The 24,522-nt window shown below is 37.3% G+C and overlaps 1 protein-coding gene across 1 annotated transcript in view; it reads left to right on the forward strand.

Moving 5' to 3' along the window:
* The first annotated feature begins 987 nt into the window (after window positions 1–987).
* The window catches only part of LOC136157377 (phospholipid-transporting ATPase ABCA3-like), a 270,924-nt gene continuing 247,389 nt past the window's right edge, over window positions 988–24,522 (forward strand). Inside the window, exons 1-3 of the mRNA XM_065919286.1 lie at window positions 988–1,186; window positions 1,298–1,359; window positions 22,784–23,039. Coding sequence (XP_065775358.1) covers window positions 988–1,186; window positions 1,298–1,359; window positions 22,784–23,039 — 517 coding nt within the window. The remainder of the gene's footprint in view (window positions 1,187–1,297; window positions 1,360–22,783; window positions 23,040–24,522) is intronic.

Raw genomic sequence — 24,522 nt, forward strand, 5'->3', positions numbered from 1 at the left:
TGAGACATAAAGGAACTCATTTTGTAAAATGTTTAGCTGGCAGGCAGGCTTCCCTAGTAGCTTAGTTGGTAAAGAATCCGCCTGCAATGCAGGAAACCCCAGTTCAATTCCTGGGTCAGGAAGATGCCCTCCAGAGGGGATAAGCTACCCACTCCAGTATTGTGGCCTGGAGAATTCCATGGACAGAGAAGCCTGGGAGGTAGTCCATGGGGTCACAAAGACTCAGATATGATAGAGTGACTTTCATCTTCACTTAGCTGTCAGGTATTTATTATGTAAGTATTCTTCATGCTTTTTAGTTTATATCATTAAAATAATGAGAACACTGTTAGTAGGTATGACTTACTAGAAAGAATATTAATAAGCTTATTAGTTTTGTAGTGGCCAGTAGCCAGAATGCTCGTTAGCTCTCCCGTCCCTGCCCTCCACTGAGACTTTGAGCTGGGACATATCTAGAGGGTTTGCAGTTCTGGAAGTTTCTTGCTAGCCCCCCACAGACTCTGAGGAGAAGGTGGCCACTTGCACTTTCCTAGCCTTTCTGCTACTACCACACTGAAGCTGACAGTAGTTAGGGACGTACTCAGAACTCAAAATACTCAGTACTGAAGATTAAGAACAACAACAACAACAAAAATTTAATGCAATATTGAAAAAAACACCAAAAAATTCCATAAGAAAAATAACAGATTTTTAAATAAAGATAGTCTAGATTGCTGACTCTTCCTTTTGTTTTATCTCCCCTATAGTACCTCACAGTACTTTTAGGTTTTTATTTTGAAAAAAAATTTAAATGTCACATGAAAGTATTTATCTTGATTATTGAGTTGTTTCCCCTTAAATATCATAACCAGGGCAAATGTCTCACTCCTAGTCTCTATTCGGGGAAGTAGGGGACTGTGCGGTTGGCCAGGAGGAGCAAGTGGTGAAATATTTGGGAAGACTGAGAAAGGTGGATTGGGTGACCCTGGAGCATGCAGGCTGCCAGGAATGGACAAGCTGGGGACTGGGGCTCCAGGGCCCGTAGGCGGGAAGGGGCCAAGGCAGCGCTCACTGGGTCTTCCTGCCTGCCTGACACCGGGGTCGGACCGCGCCTTTGCGAGGTCTGCGCGCGGCGGTGCCTGTAAACCTGTGCGCGGGCCGCTGGCGGGGCGGTTGGGGAAAGCGTTGGAAGGAGGCGCCGTGCTCGGTTGATTAGCGCCCCTCTGCGTCGAGACGGAGGCAGTTGCCGAGGCCTCAGCGGTGAGCGGACGGACCTTCTCGTCCTTTCCTCTCCTCCTAAACCCTCTTACTCCCTAAGTTCTGCTTGCTCCGTCGACCTTCCAGAGCGCTCTCTCGCTGCGCGCCACCCCTCCTCAAAAAGTGGGTAGTCATTCCCTTTTCCAGGGGATCTTCCTGACCCAGGATTGAACCCAAGTCACCTGGATCTCCTGCACTGCAGCCCGACTCTACCATCTGAGCCATCTGGGAAGCCCTCAAATCACAGCAAACTATAAATTTTTAGAACTTTTTGTTTAACTGTGTATGGAGATTACAGTGTTTAAAATAAATGCTTTAGCTTTAAAAAAAAAAAAAAAAAAAAAAAAAAAAAAAGCCACAAATGCACAAAAACCCAACTAGGAAATTAGAGTTAACTTCTAACTTTTTATTTTGGTTGTAACTTAGTGATTAGGAGGAAAGTTTTGGGAGGTTCGATCAGCTTTGATTATAATTTGACTTCAGTCAAGCGACTTAACCTCTAAATCTCAGCTATAATGTAGGGATATCATTTTATTCATCCTATAGGATTTTTGCTTTTTAAGAAAATCAAGATAAAAGTCACCAGTTTCACTATTTTAAATTATTGGAATTCAGTGACTTTAATTACATTCATTATGTTGTGAAACTGTCACCACTAATTGTGGAACATTTTAATCTTCCCTAAAATAAACCCTGTACTCAGGAACAGTCATTCCTCAGGCTCCCCATTTCCACCCTCTGGCACCACAAATTGACTTTCTGTCTGTATGCATTTGCCAGTTCTGGACATTTCTTATGTCGTTGGAAATAATCAATAAGCCAGTTGAGAATAGGAAAAGAAAACAGTTTCAATTGAATCAACCTGAGGACTGCAGCCTGGGAGACTGGCTTCCAGATAACTGAGGAACTGCTCCAGGAAAGCCATGGTGGTTCTGCATAGTTTTATATCTCAGCAGAGCAAATGTTAGTGGAGGAGTGTCTGGAGGCCTCTCCTCCTGTGGCCCTTATTCTTGGTAAGGATGCAAAGAAGAGTCTAAGGTCCTACCTGTTGCAAGTTTCTTAACAAAAAGGAAAGAAAGAACAGGTTGGTAAGTGGTGGGACGCCGCTGAACGACTGAGCACACACGAAGAACAGAGAGAATACCTTGAGAGAGGCGGGCCATGCAAAGGGAGGCAATGGCCCTGGAAGGCTGGGGAACAGAGATTTTTAAGGCAAGGTCATTTGCACAATCCAGGGGATTATCGACTGACAGACTTAATTGACAGCTGCGGGTTATATTACCAGATGCTCTACTGTACAAGTCCTTTTCATAATTCAGTCTGTTATAATTAGATGTGTATATTCATGACATATTTGTAAGTAGTTAATGAGTCCAATGGGCACCAAAAGATTACTTTAGTACATGATGGTGTGAGATGTGTGTTTGTGTGCCAGAGTAGGGAAAGTGGGCTGTGTCCCACTAGTTGGCTGGTGGGTGATTTTTCTGGCCCCTTGACTATTTTGGAGTATTGATGGGGGCATATTTGGTGGGGGGTGGTAAGTTGCTTGGTGGGATTAGGCAATCACTGGATGTTTAACTGAAGGGAGCCACCTTTCCTTGCTCTTGGCTAACTTCCTGCCTAACAGAAAGAACACCAAACAAGTAGGAATACATTCCTTTAAGGTTTCACAAAATCAAACACACATAAATAGATAGAAATGTATACAACGTGTCAGTATGGCCTTGGTACCCGAGAAAAGGAGTATTATCCTCCAAGAAGTATCAGCACTGACATCTCAGCAAGGGAGGCATTTAATCTTTATTTTTAACAGGGACTTTTTTTACTTTAGATCTATGTACCTTTTTCTTTAGTGATTAAAGCAGATGCACAAGGTTGTGTTTGATAGGCTACAAACAGGCTGTTTTAGCTAGTGTAAAATTCAAATTAAATCATGTATAAGCGAGAATGACTTCTTTGTAATTCAGTTTGTGAAAATTTCTTCCTTTACATGTATGTAAATATAGAATCATGTAATATGTGGTCTTTTGTGTTTGGCTTCTTCCACTTGACATATTTTTAAGGTTCCTGAGTTTTGTGTTGTGTAACTACATTTTGGATAATACCACATTCTGTTTATCCATTCTCAGAGACTTTCAGGTTGTTTTCAACTTTTTGAGTATTATAAATAATGCTACCATGAACTTTAGTGAACATGTTTTTGCGTTGATGTTTGATTTCTATTCCTTGAAACTTACGAATAAACTTGCAAGGTCATATGATAATTATATGTTTAACTTTTTGAGGAATGGCCAAACATTTCCACAGCTGCTATACTACTTTACATTTCCACTAGCAGTGTGTGAGGGCTCCAGTTTTCTACATTCTTGCCAATATTTATTTTCTGTTTAAAAATTAAAATATTTTAAGTTATAACTTTTAGTGGGTGTTTGCACATTGTGGTTTTGATTTAAATTTCCCTAATGACTATATTGAGCATCCTTTCTTGTACTTGTTGGCCATTTGTATAAATTTCTTTTGGAGAAATGTCTATAGCTCCTTTTGCACTTTATTTTACTAGTCTGTCATTTTGTTGTTGAATTGTAAGAGTTCTTTGTATGTTCATAATATGAAATCCTTATCAGATATATTATTTGAAAATATTCCTTTCTGTGACTTGTCTTTTCACATTCTTGTACTTCGATGCTCAAAAGTTTTTGAATTGGTGAAGCTCAATTAATATGCTTTCTTCTGGTGTCATATCTGAGAATGCATTGCTGAATCCAAGTTATGAAGATTTCCTATGTTTCCTTCTAAAATTTTATTGTTTTAGCTCTTTTGGGTGTTTGATCCATTTTAAAATAATTTTTGTATATATTGTGAGGTTAGAGTCCAACTTTATTCATTTGCATTTGCCTGTTATCAGGCACATTCTTGGGCAGCAATACCGTAGAAATGAATATTCCTACCACAAGGCTCTTAAGCAAGCAAAGTTTTTTATTTGTGTGATATTTTGTCCACAAGGGAGAAGACAGAAAAGACTGCCTAATAACTCCCTGATACGTTTTGAGGAGCAGATTTAAAAGACAATGTGAGGGAGGGTGCTGCAAGGTACCCGATCAGCTTGTGTGTGATTTTTGAATTGGTTGGCATCAAGGTTAAATTTCAAGCATCATCAACCTTCTGGTTTCAACCAGTGTGGGGTCTACATGCTTGCAGTCAGCAGTTTTCATCTGGTGGGGATCTGTGTCCTGCAAAAAAATCTTGGGAATGTCTGTCAGGTCTTTGGGCTTCCCTGGTGGCTCAGTGATAAAGAATCCTCCTGCAGGGCAGGAGCCACAGGAGACATCGGTTTGATCCCTGGGTCAGGAAGGTCCCTTGGAAGAGGGCACAACAACCCACTGCAGTATTCTTGCCTGGAGAATCCCGTGTACAGAGGAGCCAGGCAGGCTACAGTCCTTGGGGTCACAAGGAGTTGGACACAACTGAAGCGGCTTAGCAGCAGCAGCTGTCAGAGAACTTGGAGTTCAGTGATTTTGCTAGGTGTCAATAAAAAAAATTTTATTGGAGGATAATTGCTTTACAATGTTGTGTTGATTCCTGCCTTACAATAATGTGAATCAGTCATAACTATATATATATATATAATACACTAACATATATATATATATATACACCCTCCCTCTTGGGCCTCGCTACTACCCACTCATCCCACTCCTCTTGGTCATCACAGAATGCCAGGCTGGGCTCCCTGTATTATATAGCAGCTTCCCACATACTATCTATTTTACACTTGGTGGTGTGTACATGTCAATGCTACTTTCTCAATTCATTCCACCCTCACCATCCCCCATGGTGTTCACAAGTCCCTCTCTATGTCTTTTCGCCATTCCTTCTCTGCAGATAGGTTCATCAGTACCATTGTTCCAGATTCCATATATATGTGTTAATATATGATATTTGTTTTTCTCTTTCTGACTTCATTTTGATTAACAGGCTCTGGGTTCATCACCCTCACTATAACTCACTCTAGTTTGTTCCTTTTTATGGCTGAGTGATATTCTATTGTATATATGTATAGGACTTCTTTATCCATTCATCTATTGATGGATATCTAGATTGCTTCCGTGTGCTGGCTATTATAAAATAGTGCTGCTGTGAACATTGGGGTACATGTGTCTTTTGAGTTATGATTATCTCAGGGTATATGCCCAGTAATGGAATTGCTGGGTTATATGGTACTTTTATTCCTACATTTTTAAGGAATCTCCATGCTATTCTCCACAATGGCTCTATAATTTACATTCCCATCAACAGTGTAAGAGAGGGTTCCCTTTTCTCCACATCCTCTCCAGCATTTATTATTTGTAGATTTTTTTGATGATGACCATCTGACTCATGGTAGTTTTGATTTGCATTTTTCTAATAATGAGTGATGTTAAGCACCTTTTCATGTGTTTATTAGCCATCTGTATATCTTCTTTGGAAAAATGTCTGTTTAGGTTTTCTGCTCATTTTTTGATTGGGTTGTTTGTTTTTCTGATATTCAACTGCATGAACTGGTCATATATTTTGGAAATTAATCCTTTTTCAATTGCTTTGTTTGCAACTATTTTCTCCCATTCCATGCATTATCTTTTCACTTTGTTTATAGTTTACTTTGCTGTGCAAAAGCGTCTAAATTTAACTAAGTCCTATTTGTTTATTTTTATTTCCCTTACTCTAGGAGGTAGGTCAAAGAGAATGTTGCTGTGATTTATGTCAGAGTGTTCTGCTTATGTTTTGCTCTAAGAGTTTTATACATTCTGTCTTTATATTTAAGTCCTTAAGCCATTTGAGTTTATTTTTGTAGATGGTGTTAGGAAGCATTCTAATTCTTTTACATGCAGCTGTCCAGTTTTCCCAGCATCACTTATTGAAGAGGCTGTCCTTTCTCCATTATATATTCTTGCCTCTTTTGTCAAAGATATTGTCTATAGGTGCACGGGTTTATCTTGGGGCTTTCTATCCTGTTCCGTGGGTCTCTATTTCTGTTTTGTGCCAGTGCCCTACTGTCTTGATGAATGAAGCTTTGTAGTGTAGTCTGAAGTCAGGAAGGTTGATTCCTCTAGCTCCATTTTTCTTTCTCAAGACTGGTTTAGCTATTCAGGGTCTTCTGTGTCTCCATACAAATTGCAAACATTTTTGTTCCAGTTCTGCCAAAAATGCCATTGTTAATTTGATAGGAAGTGAATTGAATCTGTATATTTCTTCTGATAGTATAGTCATTTTCACAATATTGATTCTTCCAATACAAAAAAATGGTATTATTAGGTTGGTGCAAAAGTAATTGCAGTTTTACATTGTTGAATATCATTTCCATTTGATATTAGAATACGTTCTTAAATAAATGTGGTTATTTTATACATCATCTTAATGTGCATTTCTCTCTTTATATTTTTTTGCTAATGTCTTATTACTTCTCTGCATCTATTGAGATCATATGATTTTTATCTTTCAATTTATTAATATGGTGTATCATGTTGATTTATTTTCATTTATTGAAGACTACTTGCATCCCTGGGATAAAGTCTAATTGATCATGGTGTATGAGTCTTTTAATGTGTTGGAGAAAATTCTGTTTCGTAGAATTTTGTTGAGGATTTTTGCATCTATTTTTATCAGTGATACTGGCTTGTAATTTTCTTTATTGGTGGTATCTTCATCTGGTTTTGGTGTCAGGATGATAGTGGCCTCATAGAATGAGTTTGAGAGCTTTCCTCCCTCTGCAATTTTATGAAAGAGTTTGAGCAGGATAGGTGTTAGCGCTTCACTAAACGTTTGATAGAATTCACCTGTGAAGCCATCTGACCCTGGACTTTTGGAAGATTTTATCACAGTTTCTATTTCAGTGCTTGTGATTCGTCTGTTCATATTTTCTGTTTCTTCCTGGTTCATTCTTGGAAAGTTGTATGTTTCTAAGAATTTGTCCATTTCTTCCAGGTTGTCCATTTTATTGGCATACAGTTGCTCACAGTAGTCTCTTATGATCCTTTGTATTTCTGCACTGTCTGTTGTAACTTCTTTTTCATTTCTAATTTAATTGATTTATCTTCTTCCTTTTTGTCTTAATGAATCTATCTATCAGTTTGTTGATTTTGTTTGTCTACTCAAAAGACCAGCTTTTAGTTTTATTGATCCTTGATACTGGACCCTCCATTTATTTTTTATTTGTTTCTGCTCTGATCTTAATTATTTTTTTCCTTCTAACTTTGGATCTTTTTGTTCTTTCTTTTCTAGTTGTTTTAGGTGTAAGGTTAGGTTGTTAATCTGATGTTTTTCTCATTCCTTAAGGTAGGTTTGCATTACTATAAACTTCCTTCTTTTTAAAATTGATTTATTCATTTTAATTGGAGGCTAATTATTTCACAATATTGTGGTAGTTTTACCATACGTCGACATGAATCAGCCAAGGGTGTACATGTGTCTCACCATCCTGAACCCTGCTTCCATCTCACACCCCCCATCCCTCTGGGTCATCCCAGAGCACCAGGTTTGAGTGCCCTGCTTCATACATCAAACTTACACTGGTCATCTATTTTACGTATGGTAATATACATGTTTCAGTGCTATTCTGTCATATCATCATACCCTCGCTTTCTCCCACATAGTCCAAAAGTCTGTTCTTTATATCTGTGTCTCTTTTTCTATCCTGAATATAAGGTTGTAGTTGTTACTGTCTTTCTAAATTCCATATATATGCATTAATATACTGTATTGGTGTTTCTCTTTCTAGCTTACTTCACTCTGTGTTATAGGTTCCAGTTTCATCCACCTCATTAGAACTGACTCAAGTGTGTTCTTTTTTAGAGTTGAGTAATATTGCATTGTGTATATGTACCACAACTTCCTTATCCATTCATCTGCCAAAGGATATCTAAGTTGCTTCCATGTCCTAGCTATTATAAACAGTGCTGCAATGAACACTGGGGTACATGTGTCTCTTTCAATTCTGGTTTCCTCGGTGTGTATGCCCAGCAGTGGAAGTGCTGGGTCATATATAGTTCAATTTCCAGGTTTTTAAGAAACCTCCATACTGTTCTCCATAGTGGTTGTACTAGTTTACATTCCTAATAATAGTGAAAGAGGGTCCCCTTTTCTCCAGCATTTATTGTTTGTAGACTTTTTTGATGGCAACCATTCTGACTGGCCTGAGATGGTACCTCATTGTGGTTTTTGATTTGCCTTTCTCTGATAATGAGTCTTGTTGAGCATCTTTTCATGTGTTTATTAGCCATCTGTGTATCTTTAGAGAAATGTCTATTTAGTTTTTTGGCCCAGTTTTGGATTTAGTCATTTATTTTTCTGGTATTGAGCCACATGAGCCGCTTGAATATTTTGGAGATTAAATTTTTGTCAGTTGCTTCATTTGCTATTATTTCCCCCTATTCTGAAGGTTGCCTTTTTATGTTGCTTATAGTTTGCTTTGATGTGCAAAAGCGTTTAAGTTTAATTAGGTCCAATTTGTTTATTTTTGTTTTTATTTTCATTAATCTGGGAGGTGGGTCATAGAGGATCTTACTGTGATTTATGTCAGAGAGTGTTCTGCCTTTGTTTTCTTCTAAGAGTTTTACAGCTTCTGGTCTTATATGTAGATATTTAATCCATTTTGAGTTTATTTTTGTGTATGGTGTTAGAAAGTCTTCTAGTTTCATTCTTTTACAGGTGGTTGACCAGTTTTTCCAGCACCACTTGTTAAAGAGATTGTCTTTTCTCCATTGTATATTTTTGCCTCCTTTGTCAAAGATAAGGTGTCAATAGATGCATGAATTTATCTCTGGGCTTTCTATTTTGTTCCATTGATCTATATTTCTGTCTTTGTGCCAGTACCATACTGTCTTGATGACTGTGGCTTTGTGGTATAGTCTGAAGTCAGGCAGGTTGACTCCTTCCAATTCCATTCTTCTTTCTCAAGATTGTTTTGGCTATTCAAGGTTTTTTTGTATTTTCATATAAATTGTGAAATTATTTGTTCTAGTTCTGTGAAAAATGCCGTTGGTAGCTTGATAGGGATTGCATCGAATCTATATATTGCTTTAGTTAGTATACTTATTTTCATATATTGATTCTTCCAATCCACAAACATGGTATATTTCTCCATCTATTTGTGTCTTCTTTGATTTCTTTCATCAGTGTTTTATAGTTTTCTATATATAGGTCTTTTGTTTCTTTAGGTAAATTTATTCCTAAGTATAGACTTCCTTCTTAACAATTCTTTGGCTGCATCTTATAGGTTTTGAGTTGTGTTGTTGTTGTTGTTTGTTTTAGGTGTTTTTTAATTTCATTTTTTATTTCTTCAGCGACCTCTTGGTTATTCAGAAGTGTATTGTTTAGCTTCTGTATATTTGTGTTTTAACAATTTTTTTCCTGTAATTGATATCTAATCTTACAGCATTGTAGTCAGAAAAAATGCTTGATGCAATTTCAGTTTTCTTAAATATACTGAGGCTTGATTTGGGACCCAAAATGTGATTTCTCCTGGAGAATGTTCTGTGTGCACTTGAGGTAAAAGTGTATTATACTGCTTTTAGATGGAATGTCCTATACATATCAATTAGATCCATTGGCCTAATGTGTCACTTAAGGCTTGTGTTTCCTTACTAATTTTCTGTCTGGATGATCTTTCTACTGGTATGAGTGGTGTGTTAAGTCCCCCACATTATTGTGTTGCCTTATATATTGAGGTGCCACTATGTTTGGTGCATATATAATTATAATTGTTACATCTTCTTCCTGAATTTGTCACTTAACCATTGTGTATGTCCTTCCTCTTCTCTTGTAACAGTCTTACTTTAAGGTCTGTTTTATCTGATATGAGTAGTGCTACTTCAGCTTTCTTTTGATTTTCATTTACATAAAGTGTCTTTTTGCATACCCACACTTTCAGTTGTATGTGTCTCTAGGTCTGAATGTGTCTCAATAGACAGCATATATATGGGTCTTGTTCTTGTATCCATTCACCTAGCCTGTGTGTTTCGGTTGGAGCATTGAATCTATTTACACTTTAGGTAATTATTGATATGTATGATCCTATTATCGTTTATTTTATTAATTTTCCTTTGTTTTTGTAGGTCTTTCTCTTGTGTTTCCTCTCTAGAGAAGTTCCTTTAGCATTAGTTGTAAAGCTGGCTTGGTGGTGTTGAATTCTCTTTACCTTTGATTATCTGTAGAGCTTTTGATTTCCCTGTTGAATCTGAATGAGCCCCTTGCTGGATAGAATAATCTTGGTTGTAGGTTTTTCCTTTCTTCACTTTAGGTATATCCTGCCATTTCCTTCTGGCCTGCATAGTTTCTGCTGAAAGATCAGCTATTAACCTTATGGGGATTCCCTTGTATATTGTTTCTTGCTGTTCCCTCACTGTGTTTAACATCTTTGTGTTTAAATTTTGTTAGCTTAATTAATGTGTGTCTTGGAATGTTTCTCTTTGAGTGTATCCTGTGTGCACCTCTCTGGGCTTCCTGGACTTGGGTTGGTATTTCCTTTTCCATTTTAGGAAATTTTTTACTATAATCTCTTCAAATATTTTCTTATACATTTTCTTTTTTATTCTTCTTGGACTCCTATTTTTCAAATGTTCATGTGATTATTGTTGTCCTGAAGGTCTCTGAGACTGTTATCTTATTTCTTTTCATTCTTTTTTCTTTATTCTGCTATGCTCATGTTATTTCCACTCTTCTACCTTCCAGCCTCACTTATCCATTCTTCTGCTTCAGTTATTTTGCTGTTGGTCCCCATTATTATGTTTTTTAATTTCAATTATCAATGTTGTTCATTGCTAATTGTTTTTTATTTCTTCTAGGTACTTAACCATTTCTCGTATCTTCTCAATCTGTGTTTCCATTCTATTTTTCTGTGCCCCTATTTTATTTCTGAGATTTTGGATCAGCTTTACTATCCTTACTCTGAATTCTTTTTCAGGTAAACTGCCTCATTCCTCTTTATTTGTTTAGTCTTGTGTGTATGTGTGTGTGTGTGTTTAAACCATGATCCTTCATCTGCTACTGTTTCCTCTTAAATTTTGTTTAATTTACTCTCTTTGGGGTCTCCTTTCCACAAGATCATAGTTCCTCTTACTTGTGGAGCTTGCCCCCAGGGACTGAGGTTGAATTAGTGTCTTTTGAAGGTTTCCTGGTGGGGAAGACTGGTGCCTGAGTTCTGGTGGGTAGAGCTGGGTCTCATCTCTCTGAAGGGCAGTGCTGCAGTGCCCTTAACACCGCAGACACCTGGGGTATCTCAAGCATAGTATGGCTTTGGGTAGACTGTCTGCTAACGGGTAGTACTGTGTTCATCCTTTGCTAGCTGCTTGTGTTCATCCTTTGCTAGCTGCTCCACATCTGGCACTGGAGTTTGCTGGCCTTTGGGTGGGGTCAAGTCTTATTGTTGAAATGAAGGCCTTTGAGCATCTTCTCACCAATTACTGTTCCATGTGGTTGGAGTTCTCTGTTGGTCCAACATCCTGAACTTGGGTCTCCAACCTTGGCATTTGAGGCTTGATCCCTGGCTGTAGCACTAAGACTTGACAGGCCACACAGCACAGGGAAGAAAGAGAAAGAAAAAAAAAAAAAAAGAATCAGACATATAAACTAAAAAAAAAGAATGGACTGATAAAACCCAGGGGCAGATGGTAAAGGTAAAGCTTAACAGAGGAAACATGCAAAAACCTTACACACTCACACTTAGAAAAAGAAAAGAAGAGGAAAAAATTACAAAATGGAACCAAAAAAACTCCACAAAAACAAAAAAGAGAGCAATCAAACCATAAACAGACCCATAAATGAAAACAAACACTAAAAACTAGACTAGTAAAAAATACAAAATGAAAAACATGGGTAAAAAAAATTGTAATGAAAAAGTACTGTAGAAATAGGAAAAAAATAAATTTGTTTAAATATAACATAAATAAGGAAAAAGTAAGTAAAAATAAAAATTAAAGGAGTAACAAAAAATGAAAAATGATAGAACAAAACAAAAAAGATAAAGACAAAAATATATATAGAGAGAGTGGTAGTAAGTAGAATGTTTTCCTGTGGCCTCAGTTGATCTGCCTCCTCAGGAAGCCCTCCAGCATTTCTAGGAAGGTCTCTGGATCTGCTATGGGCACTATGTTTTCCGCTCAGACTTAGATCTGGCCTTCTAGCTTGTACTTACTTCCAAAGTCCACAAGTTACCTCAAAGTCCACAGTCTCAAGCCAATTGCAGGGATTTAATCCGCTACTCCTATGGCTGCCAGAGTGAATTTCCTTCCTCTTCTTTGGTCACACAGCCCCTGGTGCTCAGTTTTGGTTTTGCCCGCCCCCCCCCCCTTTCTGTTTGTAGGCCATTCTCTGGCATCTGTTCTCCTCCCAGACCAGAATGGGTGAGAGCCACTGCTCAGGGGAGAGGGAGGGATATGGCAGACACAATTGGGATGTGCAAAGGGCACCTGCAGCAACAGAAGCCCGCACAAGTTGCTACAGCCTAAGATCGGTCATGCACTCTCCTAGGGGAATTGGCCCCAGGTCGTGGATTCCTTGGCAGTACCAGGCTGCACAGGCTCCCAGGAAGGTGTGGGCAGTGACCTGCACCTGCTCACAGTTTGGTGGAAGCTGTGATGGCCATCACGCCCACCTCTGGGGTTGGAGACTGCAACCACGTCTCGCCCCACCTCTGACACTTGTGAAAGTGTTGTCTTGCTGTCTGAGAGTGCACAGAGTTAGAGGGTCCCCTCAACAGTGATCTCTCTCTCTGGCAGGCTCAGGGCTTTTCCTGGATTCCTCAGCTCTGTTGTACTGGCCCCCTCAGACTGTCTTCATGGCAATCAACCCCAGTCCTCTCCCTGGAGTCTGAATCTCAGCACTCAGTGGCCCCAAACCCCAGTGGGCATGCAGGCAAGCACTTAAGGCTGGGGAGTGCTGGTAGGCATTGATCTGTGTGCAGAAGTCTCTCCAATTTGCCTTCCACACACCTGTTGCTGCACTCTCCTTTGAGGTTCTGAAGTGTCCATCCACCCTCCCCATCCTTGAGATGTTTACAAACGTGCAGAAACTTTTCTTCCTTCAGGGCTCCCTCCCTGAGGCACAGGTTCTTTCCTGATTCCTTTGTCTCCCTCTCTCTCTCATTTTTTCCCCATTATACCTGTTGCCCTATCCCATTATGTGGAGATTAGCTTGATGTTTTGGAAGTCTGAGGTCTTTGCCAGCATTCAGTAGGTGTTTTGTAGGAGCTATATGCATGCAAATCTCCACATCTTACTCTTCTGCCATCTTGAAGGTTTCTAGGTGGCAAATTTATAGTCTCAATTTTATTCTTTGGAAACTATGTGCATATGGAACAGAGATAGAGTTTATCTTTTACTCTTGTGGGTCTTTGGGTATTGTCTCAGAGACCTAAACTTTTAGGTACTTTATTTTAAGGGATCTGTGAAGCCTGCTTGTGCAAGGCTGTTCCCTCGGTCCTTTAAAAAAAATGGCTGTACTCTTGTCTTCCAGTCTCATGCCTATTTGGTTGTTTAAGCACTGTTTGTTCTAAATACTATTATTTATTGTTGAAAACCAACTGATCATAGATGCATGGGTTTATTTCTGGATTCTCAATTCTATTTCATTAGATTTATTTATCTATGTTTATGCCAGTATCATACTGCTTTGATTATTGCCATTTTGTAGAAAGTATTGAAATCAAGAAATATGAGATCTCATAATTTGTTCTTCTTTTGTAAGGAAAGCTTTGTTTATCCAGGGTTCCCTGCAATTCTGTATGAATTTTAGGATGAGTGTGTTCATTTCTGCGAAAAGACAATTGGGTGTTGTATGACTCTGCAGATGAATTTGGAGAGTACTGCCATATTAATGGGTTTTGCAGATGGTGCTAGTGATAAAGAAACCACCTGCCAACGCAGGAAACATAAGAAATGTGGGTTTGACTCCTGGGTCAGGAAGATCTCCTGGAGGAGGGCATGGTAGCCCACTTTAGTATGCTTTCCTAGCGAATCCCATGGACAGAGGAGCCTGGAAAGCTCCACAGGGTTGCAAAGTGTTGGACACAACTGAAGTGACTTAGCACGCAAGTGTGTCGTATTAACCATACTGAATTTAACACGAAAAGCGGATGTCTTCATTTATTTTGTTGTTGTTGCTCAGTCCCTGCATTGTGTACAATTCTGTACCTCTGTGGAGTGCAACTTGCCAAACTCCTTTGTCCTCTACTATCTCCCAGAGTTTGTGCAAATTCATGTCCATTGAGTCAGTAATGCCATCCAACCATCCCATCCTCTGCTGCCCCCATCTCCTTTTGCCTTCTGTTTTTCCCAAGATCAGGGTCTTTTCCAATTCCAGTGAGTCTGCTCTTTCCATCAGGTGGCCAAAGTATTGGAGCTTCAGCTGTACATCATAACTTCCAATGAATATTCAGGGTTGATTTCCTTAAGAATTGACTGATTTGATTTTTTTATAGTCCAAGGGACTCTCAAGAGGCTTCTCCAGCACCACAGTTTGAAAACATAATTTCCTCAGTGCTCAGCCTTTTTTATGGTCCAACTCTTACATCTGTACATGATTACCGGAAGAACCATAGCTTTGATTATGCAGAACTTTGTAGGCAAAAACTTGCCTCTGCTTTTTAACATGCTCTCTAGGTTTGTCAAAGCTTTCCTTCCAAGGAGCGAGCATCTTCAGTCACTACCCACAGTGATTTTGCAGCCCAAGAAAATAAAGTCAGTCACTGCTTCCACTTTTTTCCCTTCCATTTGCCATGAAGTGATAGGACCAGATGCCATGATCTTTAGTTTTTCTTTTTGAATTAATTTATTTTTTATTGAAGGATAATCACTTTACAGAATTTTGCTGTTTTCTGTCAAACCTCAACATGAATCAGCCATAGGTATACATACATCCCCTCTCTTTTGAACCTCCCTCCCATCTCCCTCCCCATCCCACCCCTCTGGGTTGATACAGAGCCCCTGTTTGAATTTCCTGAGCCATACAGCAAATTCCTGTTGGCTATCTATTTTACATATGGTAATGTAAGCTTCCATGTTATTCTTTCCATACATCTCACCCTCTCCTCCCCTCTCCCCATGTCCATAAGTCTGTTCTGTATGTCTGTTTTTCCACTGTTGCCCTGTAAATAAAATGTTGAGTCTCAAGCCAGCTTTTTCACTCTCCTCTTTCACCTTCATCAAGAGGCTCTTCAGTTCCTCTTCGCTTTCTGCCTTTAGAGTGGTATCATCTGCATATCTGAGGTTGTTGACATATCTCCTGGCAATCTTGATTCCAACTTATGAGTTATCCAGCCCAGCATTGCGCATGATGTACTATGCATATAAGTTAAATAAACAGGGTGACGATATACAGCCTTGTTTGTACTCCTTTCCCAATTTGGAACCAGTTAGTTATTCTTTGTCTGGTTCTAAATGTTGCTTCTTGACCCACATACTGGTTTTTCAGGAGACAAGTAAGGTGGTCTGGCACTCCCATCTCTCTCCCTATACTATATTTTTATTATATTACATTTTAATTTATTATAAACTTCATTACTCCATATTATATCCTTCTAAAGAATGCAAGAAGTCAAGAATAATACTTTTTATTTGCCCATGCTTACCATTTCTGGTTTTTTTTTTTTTCATTTCTTATGTTCGAAGTTTCCTTGTTATCATTTCTCTTCTCTCTAAAGAGCTTCCTATAATAATTCTTGTGGATTAGACCAGCTATCAGTGGAAGCTTTCAGTTTTCCTTCTGTGACTGTCTTTTTCAAGCTTGTGTTTCTGAAGGATTTCTTTGCTGAATATCCAATTCCAGGTTAAAAGCTTTTTTTCTTCAGAACTTTAAAAATGTTGGTTTTTTTCCTACTGGTTCCTCCAGTTTCTGATGGCAATCTGCTGTTTTTCATATTTATGTCTCCTTACAGATATTGTGTTGTTTTCCTCTTTTTAAAAGTTTTAGTTTTAATCATTTGATTATGATATATCTAGACATAAATTTCTTTGGTTTATCTTGTTTAAGGTTTTCTCGGCTTCTTATAATGTCAGTTTGTATCTTTTGCTACATTTGGAACTTTTCAGCCATTATATCTTTAAGTGTTTTTTCAACATCACACTTTTCTGTCTTCTGAGATTCTGATGAGTAATATGCTACGCTTTATTTTTGTTATTTCATGTACGTCTGAGGCTCTATTAATTTTTTCTAACTGCTCCCCCCATTTTCTTCATACTGGATAGTTTCTAGTAATCTATCTTCAAGTTCACTGACTCTTTTCTCTGTCATCTTCATTTTGCCATTGAGTTTATCCAGTGAATGTTTTATTTGGCTTACTTTGGGTTCTAAAATTTGTCTTTGATTTTTCTTTATATCTTTCATTTGTTTCCTAATGCTTTCTATTGTAAATGTTGTTTCAAGTCTGCAACTGCTCTCTTGAATATTTTAATAGTAGCTGCAAGTCTTTTTCAGATAATTGAAACATCTTTGTCATGTCATCATTGGTATCCATTTATTATCTTTTCCTATGAAAAATGAGATTTTGTATTTTATTGTGAGTTGTATAATTTTGGATTGTATTCTGGATATTTTGTGTAGTAAACTATGAGAATTCAGGTCCTATTTAAAGTTCCATGGAAAATCTCAGTACTTCTGTTTAGTAAGCAATTGACCTGGTTTTAGAGTTGGCAGATTTAACAAGTAAAATACAGAATACTCAATTAAATTTGAATTTTAGATAAAGTATGAATAATGTTTTAGTTTAAGTATATCCCAAACAAAAACAATCTTATTTATCTGAAATTCAAATTTAACTGGGCATCCTCTCTTTTATCTGGCAACCCTCTTGATTAGGTTTAAGCCACAAATTCCAAACCACTTCTGTGGCCTATGGTTGCAATATCAAAGAAGTTTTAAAAGATTCTCTTGTTCTTTTTAGATCCTTCTGGAACCCAGGCAGAGTCTGTATGGTTCAGTAATCAGAGTGATTGGCACAGTAACTAGGGTCAGAATCACTTAAGCTCTGATCAAGTCTGCGCTCCTCGTGTTCCTCTGTCTCCACAGTACCTTCAGTTTCTCTGAGACATTCTTATTTTTTGTCTTCTGGCCAGAAATCACTCACTTCCTTGTTTGCCTGCCACTGAAAGTTCAGAAGTACCAATTCTGGTTTTGATCTTTATATCCCCTGGCTACTCATTCTGGTTCACTCAAAGTGAGGGAACTTAAAACACCTCTTAGTATTAATGTAACACACAGCACGTCTTTATTTTTCTTGAAGTCAATTCTGACTTTGATAGTCCAATGGGGCTGTTAAAATTACTGCATAGGAAGGAAATTCTGACATATGCAATATGGATGAAATTTGAAGACATTTTATGCTAAGTGAAATAAGTCAGTCACAAAGGTCACTATCACAGGTAAGGGTTTCCACTTATATGAAGGACTAGAGATTATGAAATACTAGGTTATGATGGTTGTACAACAGTGTGAATGTGATTGCTGCCATTGAAGTGTACACCTAAAATGGTAAATTTTATATTATGTATATTTTATGATAATTAAAAGTTCATAGCCTTTTAGTTACCCCTGCCATGGTAGCAAATGGCAAAAAGGGAAAAACCTTATAAGTACTTTTTCTGATTTTATTTGTGATAAGTAGACATAGGTTAATAATTTTGATCAAACCTAGGATTTGAACTCAAGAAGCCTAACTTCTGATCTCAGATTTTTATAGTTACTATGCCCTACTACCCACACCATGAGGAAAAAATCATGACTGTTCTAAATACACCTAATGCTTAGTATAGAACAAGGCACAAAGAATGTATTAAATAAGCAGTAAATAGTCAACACTATATTTTGAGAGAATTTCTCTCAGAATCTGTCAAAATAATAATTGATATTTTGGTTTTTTAATTGGAACATTATTGATTTACAATGTAGTGTTACTTTCTGCTATACAACAAAGTGAATCAGCTATATGTGTGTGTGTGTGTGTGTGTGTGTGTGTGTGTGTGTGTATGTATCCCCTCCCTTTTTTTTCATTTATTTTTATTAGTTGGAGGCTGATTACTTTACAATATTGTAGTGGCTTTTGCCATACACTGACATGAATCAGCCATGGATTTACATGTGTTCCCCATCCTGAACCCCCCTCCCATCTCCCTCCCCATCCCATCCCTCTGGGTCATCCCAGGGCACCAGCCCTGAGCACTTGTCTCATGCATCCAACCTGGACTGGTGATCTGTTTCACACTTGATAATATACATGTTTTGATGTTGTTCTCTCAGATCATCCCACCCTCGCCTTCTCCCATAGAGTTCAAAAGTCTCTTCTATACATCTGTGTCTCTTTTTTTGTCTTGCATATAGGGTTATGCATGTTACCATCTTTCTAAATTCCATACATATGCGTTAGTATACTGTATTGCTCTTTATCTTTCTGGCTTACTTCATTCTGTATAATGGGCTCCAGTTTTATCCATCTCATTAGAACTGATTCAAATGAATTCTTTTTAAAGGCTGAGTAATATTCCATGATGTATATGTACCACATCTTTCTTATCCATTCGTCTGCTGATGGGCATCTAGGTTGTTTCCATGTCCTGGCTATTATAAACAGTGCTGCAATGAACATTGGGGTGCACGTGTCTCTTTCAGATCTGGTTTCCTAGGTGTGTATGCCCAGAAGTGGGATTGCTGGGTCATATGGCAGTTCTATTTCCAGTTTTTTTAAGGAATCTCCACACTGTTCTCCATAGTGGCTGTACTAGTTTGCATTCCCACCAACAGTGTAACAGGGTTCCCTTTTCTCCACACCCTCTCCAGGATTTATTGCTTGTAGACTTTTGGATAGCAGCCATCCTGACTGGCATGTAATGGTACCTCATTGTGGTTTTGATTTGCATTTCTCTGACAATGAGTGATGTTGAGCATCTTTTCATGTGTTTGTTAGCCATCTGTATGTCTTCTTTGGGGAAATGTCTGTTTAGTTCTTTGGCCCATTTTTTGATTGGGTCATTTATTTTTCTGGAATTGAGCTGCAGGAGTTGCTTGTATATTTTTGAGATTAAGCCTTTGTCTGTTGCTTTGTTTGCTATTATTTTCTCCCATTCTGAAGGCTGTCTTTTCACCTTGCTTATAGTTTCATTTGTTGTGCAAAAGCTATTAAGTTTCATTAGGTCCCATTTGTTTATTTTTGCTTTTATTTCCAATATTCTGGGAGGTGGGTCATAGAGGATGTTGCTGTGATTTATGTCGGAGACATATTTCACAATATTGATTCTTCCAATCCATAACACGGTATATTTCTACATCTATTTGTGTCCTCTTTGATTTCTTTCATCAGTGTTTTATAGTTTTCTATGTATAGGTCTTTTGTTTCTTTAGGTAGATATACTCCTAAGTATTTTATTCTTTTTGTTGCAATGATGAATGGTATTGTTTCCTTAATTTCTCTGTTTTTATCATTGTTAGTGTATAGGAATGCAAGGGATTTCTCTGTGTTAATTTTATATCCTACAACTTTACTATTAGCTTTAGTAATATTTACTATTTATAAACAAATAAATACTATTTAGTAAATAGTAATACTATTTACTGCAGCTTTACTATTACTATTCACTGATTAGCTCTAGTAAAATTCTGGTAGAGGCTTTAGGGTTTTCTATGTAGAGGATCATGTCATCTGCAAACAGTGAGAGTTTCACTTCTTCTTTTCCTATCTGGATTCCTTTTATTTCTTTTTCTGCTCTGATTGCTGTGGCCAAAACTTCCAAAACTATGTTGAATAGTAGTGGTAAGAGTGGGCACCCTTGTCTTGTTCCTAATTTTAGGGGAAATGCTTTCAGTTTTTCACCATTGAGGGTAATGCTTGCTGTGGGTTTGTCATATTTAGCTCTTATTATGTTGAGGTATATTCCTTCTATTCCTGCTTTCTGGAGAGGTTTTTTTTTTTTTAATCATAAATGGATGTTGAATTTTGTCAAAGGCTTTTTCTGCATCTATTGAGATAATCATATGGTTTTTATCTTTCAATTCGTTAATGTGGTGTATTACAATGATTGATTTGCGGGGATTAAAGAATCCTTGCATTCCTGGGATAAAGCCCACTTGGTCATGATGTATGATTTTTTTTAATGTGTTGTTGGATTCTGTTTGCTAGAATTTTGTTAAGGATTTTTGCATCTATGTTCATCAGTGATATTGGCCTGTAGTTTTCTTTTTTTGTGGCATCTTTGTCTGGTTTTGGAATTAGGGTGATAGTGGCCTCATAGAATGAGTTTGGAAAATTACCTTCTTCTGCAATTTTCTGGAAGAGTTTGAGTAAGATAGGTGTTAGCTCTTCTCTAAATTTTTGGTAGAATTCAGCTGTGAAGCCATCTGGTCCTGGGCTTTTGTTTGCTGGAAGATTTCTGATTACAGTTTCGATTTCCTTGCTTGTGATGGGTCTGTTAAGATATTCTATTTCTTCCTGGTTCAGTTTTGGAAAGTTATCCTTTTCTAAGAATTTGCCCATTTCTTCCAAATGGACAACATTTAATTGGCATAGAGCTGCTGGTAGTAGTCTCTTATGATCCTTTGTATTTCAGTGTTGTCTGTTGTGATCTCTCCATTTTCATTTCTAATTTTGTTGATTTGGTTCTTCTCCCTTTGTTTCTTGATGAGTCTGGCTAACGGTTTGTCAATTTTGTTTATCTTTTAAAAAAAACAGCTTTTAGCTTTGTTGATTTTTGCTATGGTCTCTTTTGTTTCTTTTGCATTTATTTCTGCTCTAATTTTTAAGATTTCTTTCCTTCTGCTAACCCTGGAGTTCTTCATTTCTTCCTTCTCTAGTTGCTTTAGGTGTAGAGTTAGGTTATTTATTTGACTTTTTTCTTGTTTCTTGAGGTAAGCCTGTAATGCTATGAACCTTCCCCTTAGCACTGCTTTACAATGTCCCATAGGTTTTGGGTTGTTGTGTTTTCATTTTCATTCATTTCTATGCATATTCTATTTCTTTTTTGATTTCTTCTATGATTTGTTGGTTATTCAGAAGCGTGTTACTTAGCCTCCATATGTTTGAATTTTTAATAGATTTTCCCCCTGTAATTGAGATCTAATCTTACTTCATTGTGGTCAGAAAAGATGACTGGAATGATTTCAATTTTTTTCAATTTACCAAGGCTAGATTTATGGCCCAGGATGTGATCTATTCTGGAGAATGTTCCATGTGCACTTGAGAAAAAGGTGAAGTTGGTTGTTTTGGGTTGAAATGTCCTATAGATATCAATTAAGCCTAGCTGGTCTATTGTGTCATTTAAAGTTTGTGTTTCCTTGTTAATTTTCTGTTTAGTTGATCTATCCATAGTTGTGAGTGGGGTATTAAAGTCTCCCACTATTACTGTGTTATTGTTAGTTTCCCCTTTTGTACTCGTTAGCATTTGCCTTACATGTTGCGGTGCTCCTATGTTGGGTGCACATATATTTATAATTGTTATATCTTCTTGGATTGCTCCTTTGCTCATTATGTAGTGTCCTTCTTTGTCTCCTTTCACAGCCTCTGTTTTAAAGTCTATTTTATCTGGTATGAGTATTGAGATTCCTGCTTTCTTTTGGTCTCCATTTGCGTGAAATATTTTTTTCCAGCCCTTCACTTTCAGCCTGTATCCCCTCCCTTTTGAACCTCCCTCCAAACCCACACTCCCATCCCAGCCCTCTAGGTCATTACAGAGCACCAAGCTGAGCTCCTTGTGCTACACAGCAGCTTCCCACTAGCTATCTATTTTATATGTAATCGTGTATGTATAGCAATGCTACTCCTTCAGTGCATTCTCCCCTCCTTTTAATAACTAATATTTTGCATTTACAGTTTACATTTTTCTTTGTGAACATGGAGTTGCAACTTACTGATCTTTGCATCTCTATTGTCTAATATTTTCATACATATTAGAAGATCATTAGGAGTGAATTTAATGAATTAATATAAAACAAGAACAGACAAGTATTTATTTCAAGTTTTTTAAAAGATTATTTTTCAAGATTGATGAAAAGAGTAGAACACTGAAGTAATCATTTTACTTGACTAAACTTAACATTTTGGCAGGTAATCTAAATTTTTAAAATTTCTTCTTTTTTAGTGTTGGACTCTCATTCTTTGTGGTAAAATGGATACTTTGTGGGTTAACCAGTTTGCCATCCTCCTCTGGAAAAATTTCATATTAAAGGTAAGTGGAGGTATCTTTGAGAAATGGCTGTAAAGGCTAATGAATTTGAAAAGCAAAATTTAATAATTCCTTCATTTCATTTCAGTTTATGGGTATTTTTCCCCTTTTGTTCCGTGACTGAAGGTAGATTTCTAAATCTGAAGAGTATCGATAGGGCAAACCAATAAAATCAATAGTGAAATGAGAAAAAGGTGAAAAAGACAATCCAGAGAACCATTCATTTTGTAGAATGAAGTTGGATGATATATATATATATATATATATATATATATATATATATATTATATACATGTATGTACATGAGTGTAAATACACACATACACACATGTAATACTCTAAAGTTAATTAGTATAATTTTGTTTCTCTTGTAGAAACGGAAGATGGGTTCTTTAATTGTGGAAATTACCATGACAATGCTGTTCTGTGCAATGATTTTGGCTCTACGCAAAGCAACCAAAAGGGAATTTAAACAACATACTTTTTTTCCGCCTCTTCCCTTGGATGAACTTCCCACTTACCTAACTGATAAGAAAAATGAATATGAATTGGTTTACGTGCCTTCTGGAAGTGATGTGGCAAAAAGTATTACTGAGAAAGTGAAAGACGATTTAAATGCCAACCTTAAAGGTTAGAAATCGTGATGTTTAAAATATTTTTGTAGAATAATTAATAATTTGTTGTACAGAAGTCATGTTTCAGTGACCCTTATAACTTGTACATTAATCTCAAATATAATGTTATGAACTTTGTCAAAAAATATCAAACACACCTAAACAAAATATACTATTTAGAATTAGATGACAAGTTACATAATTTGAAATCTTCTCTGTCTCTGATGGTACTTCTTAAATTAGGGTAAATTACTGAGTATGTCAAAAGGACACAAAGCCTCACAATGAATTTGGTAGTTTTTTCCTGGATGCATAAGCTTTACTTGAGGTCACTGATTTTGCATTTTGTAAAATACATTACTTAAGTGTGATATACGATTGTTTAGAGAGAGAATTAAAACAATGTAGAATTATAGAAAATTTATATAATTCTTATGTCCTTACACTTTCCTTACTCTGCACCCAATTTCTCTTCTTTGTCCCCCACAGTCAGAAATTTGATAAGAATACATCCATTCTTGTCTCATGCTTTTACATATGTGTGTTCATGAATTTTTCCTGTTATTTGTTTTTTAAATTATACTTTTTTTTTCATTTTAAGTGTTTTGAGATGGGGGAAGGGTAGATGCTATATACTTTGTCATCTAAGTAACCATCTTTAAAAATTAAAATGTTATATTTATGTAACTTAATGCAAAATTCCCATCAATTTTTAAAATATAAACCATGACTCTCCAAAGAACTTCGGTGCTCATTATGGGCTGGTTTAATTTACCTTTCAAGTACCCCTGTTTGTGGAGGTAAAGGACAGAGAACAGATTGCTACTTCTTATTCTTTCCTATTATGGGTCTGTCAGTGAAAAAGTTTAAGACAAATTGTCATTCAGTCACATTGAGGCCATCATGAGAGAGTGTTGCTGAAGACTGGAATAGAGATCTGATGAGTTGAAGGTACATGGTTTCATAGCTTAATACATGTCTCATTATAAACTGCTCACTTACAGGAAAGGAAGCTGAGAAACTTTCCTCCTCCTGATTATTTCTAATACATTCTTTTGTTTTCAGTTGAACTAACTCCTTAGCAAAATAGCCTAATGACTATAAGGAGATAGATGTAGAAGTCTTTATTTGGAAAACTTCCACATTCAGTTTTTACTGCTATTCTGAAGGATTTTAACTTAAGAAAAACACCTTACTAGGGTCTCCAATAAAGATGGTGGAGTAGAAGGACATGGAGCTCACCTCATGCCACAGATACATTAAAAATACACCTACTGGACTTCCCTGGTAGTCCAGTGGTTAAGAATTTGCCTGCCAATGCAGGCAACATGGGTTTGATCCCTGGTTTGGGAAGATATCATATGCTGTGGGGCAACTAGGCCTATGTGCCGCAACTACTCAGCCTTCACACCCTAGAGCCTGCAAGCCACAACTACAGAGCTCATGCACTGCAGCTACTGAAGTCCATGTGCCCTTGAGCCCATGCTCCACAATAAGAG

This window comes from Muntiacus reevesi, chromosome 2 (assembly GCF_963930625.1).
Source record: "Muntiacus reevesi chromosome 2, mMunRee1.1, whole genome shotgun sequence".
NCBI lineage: Eukaryota > Metazoa > Chordata > Mammalia > Artiodactyla > Cervidae > Muntiacus > Muntiacus reevesi.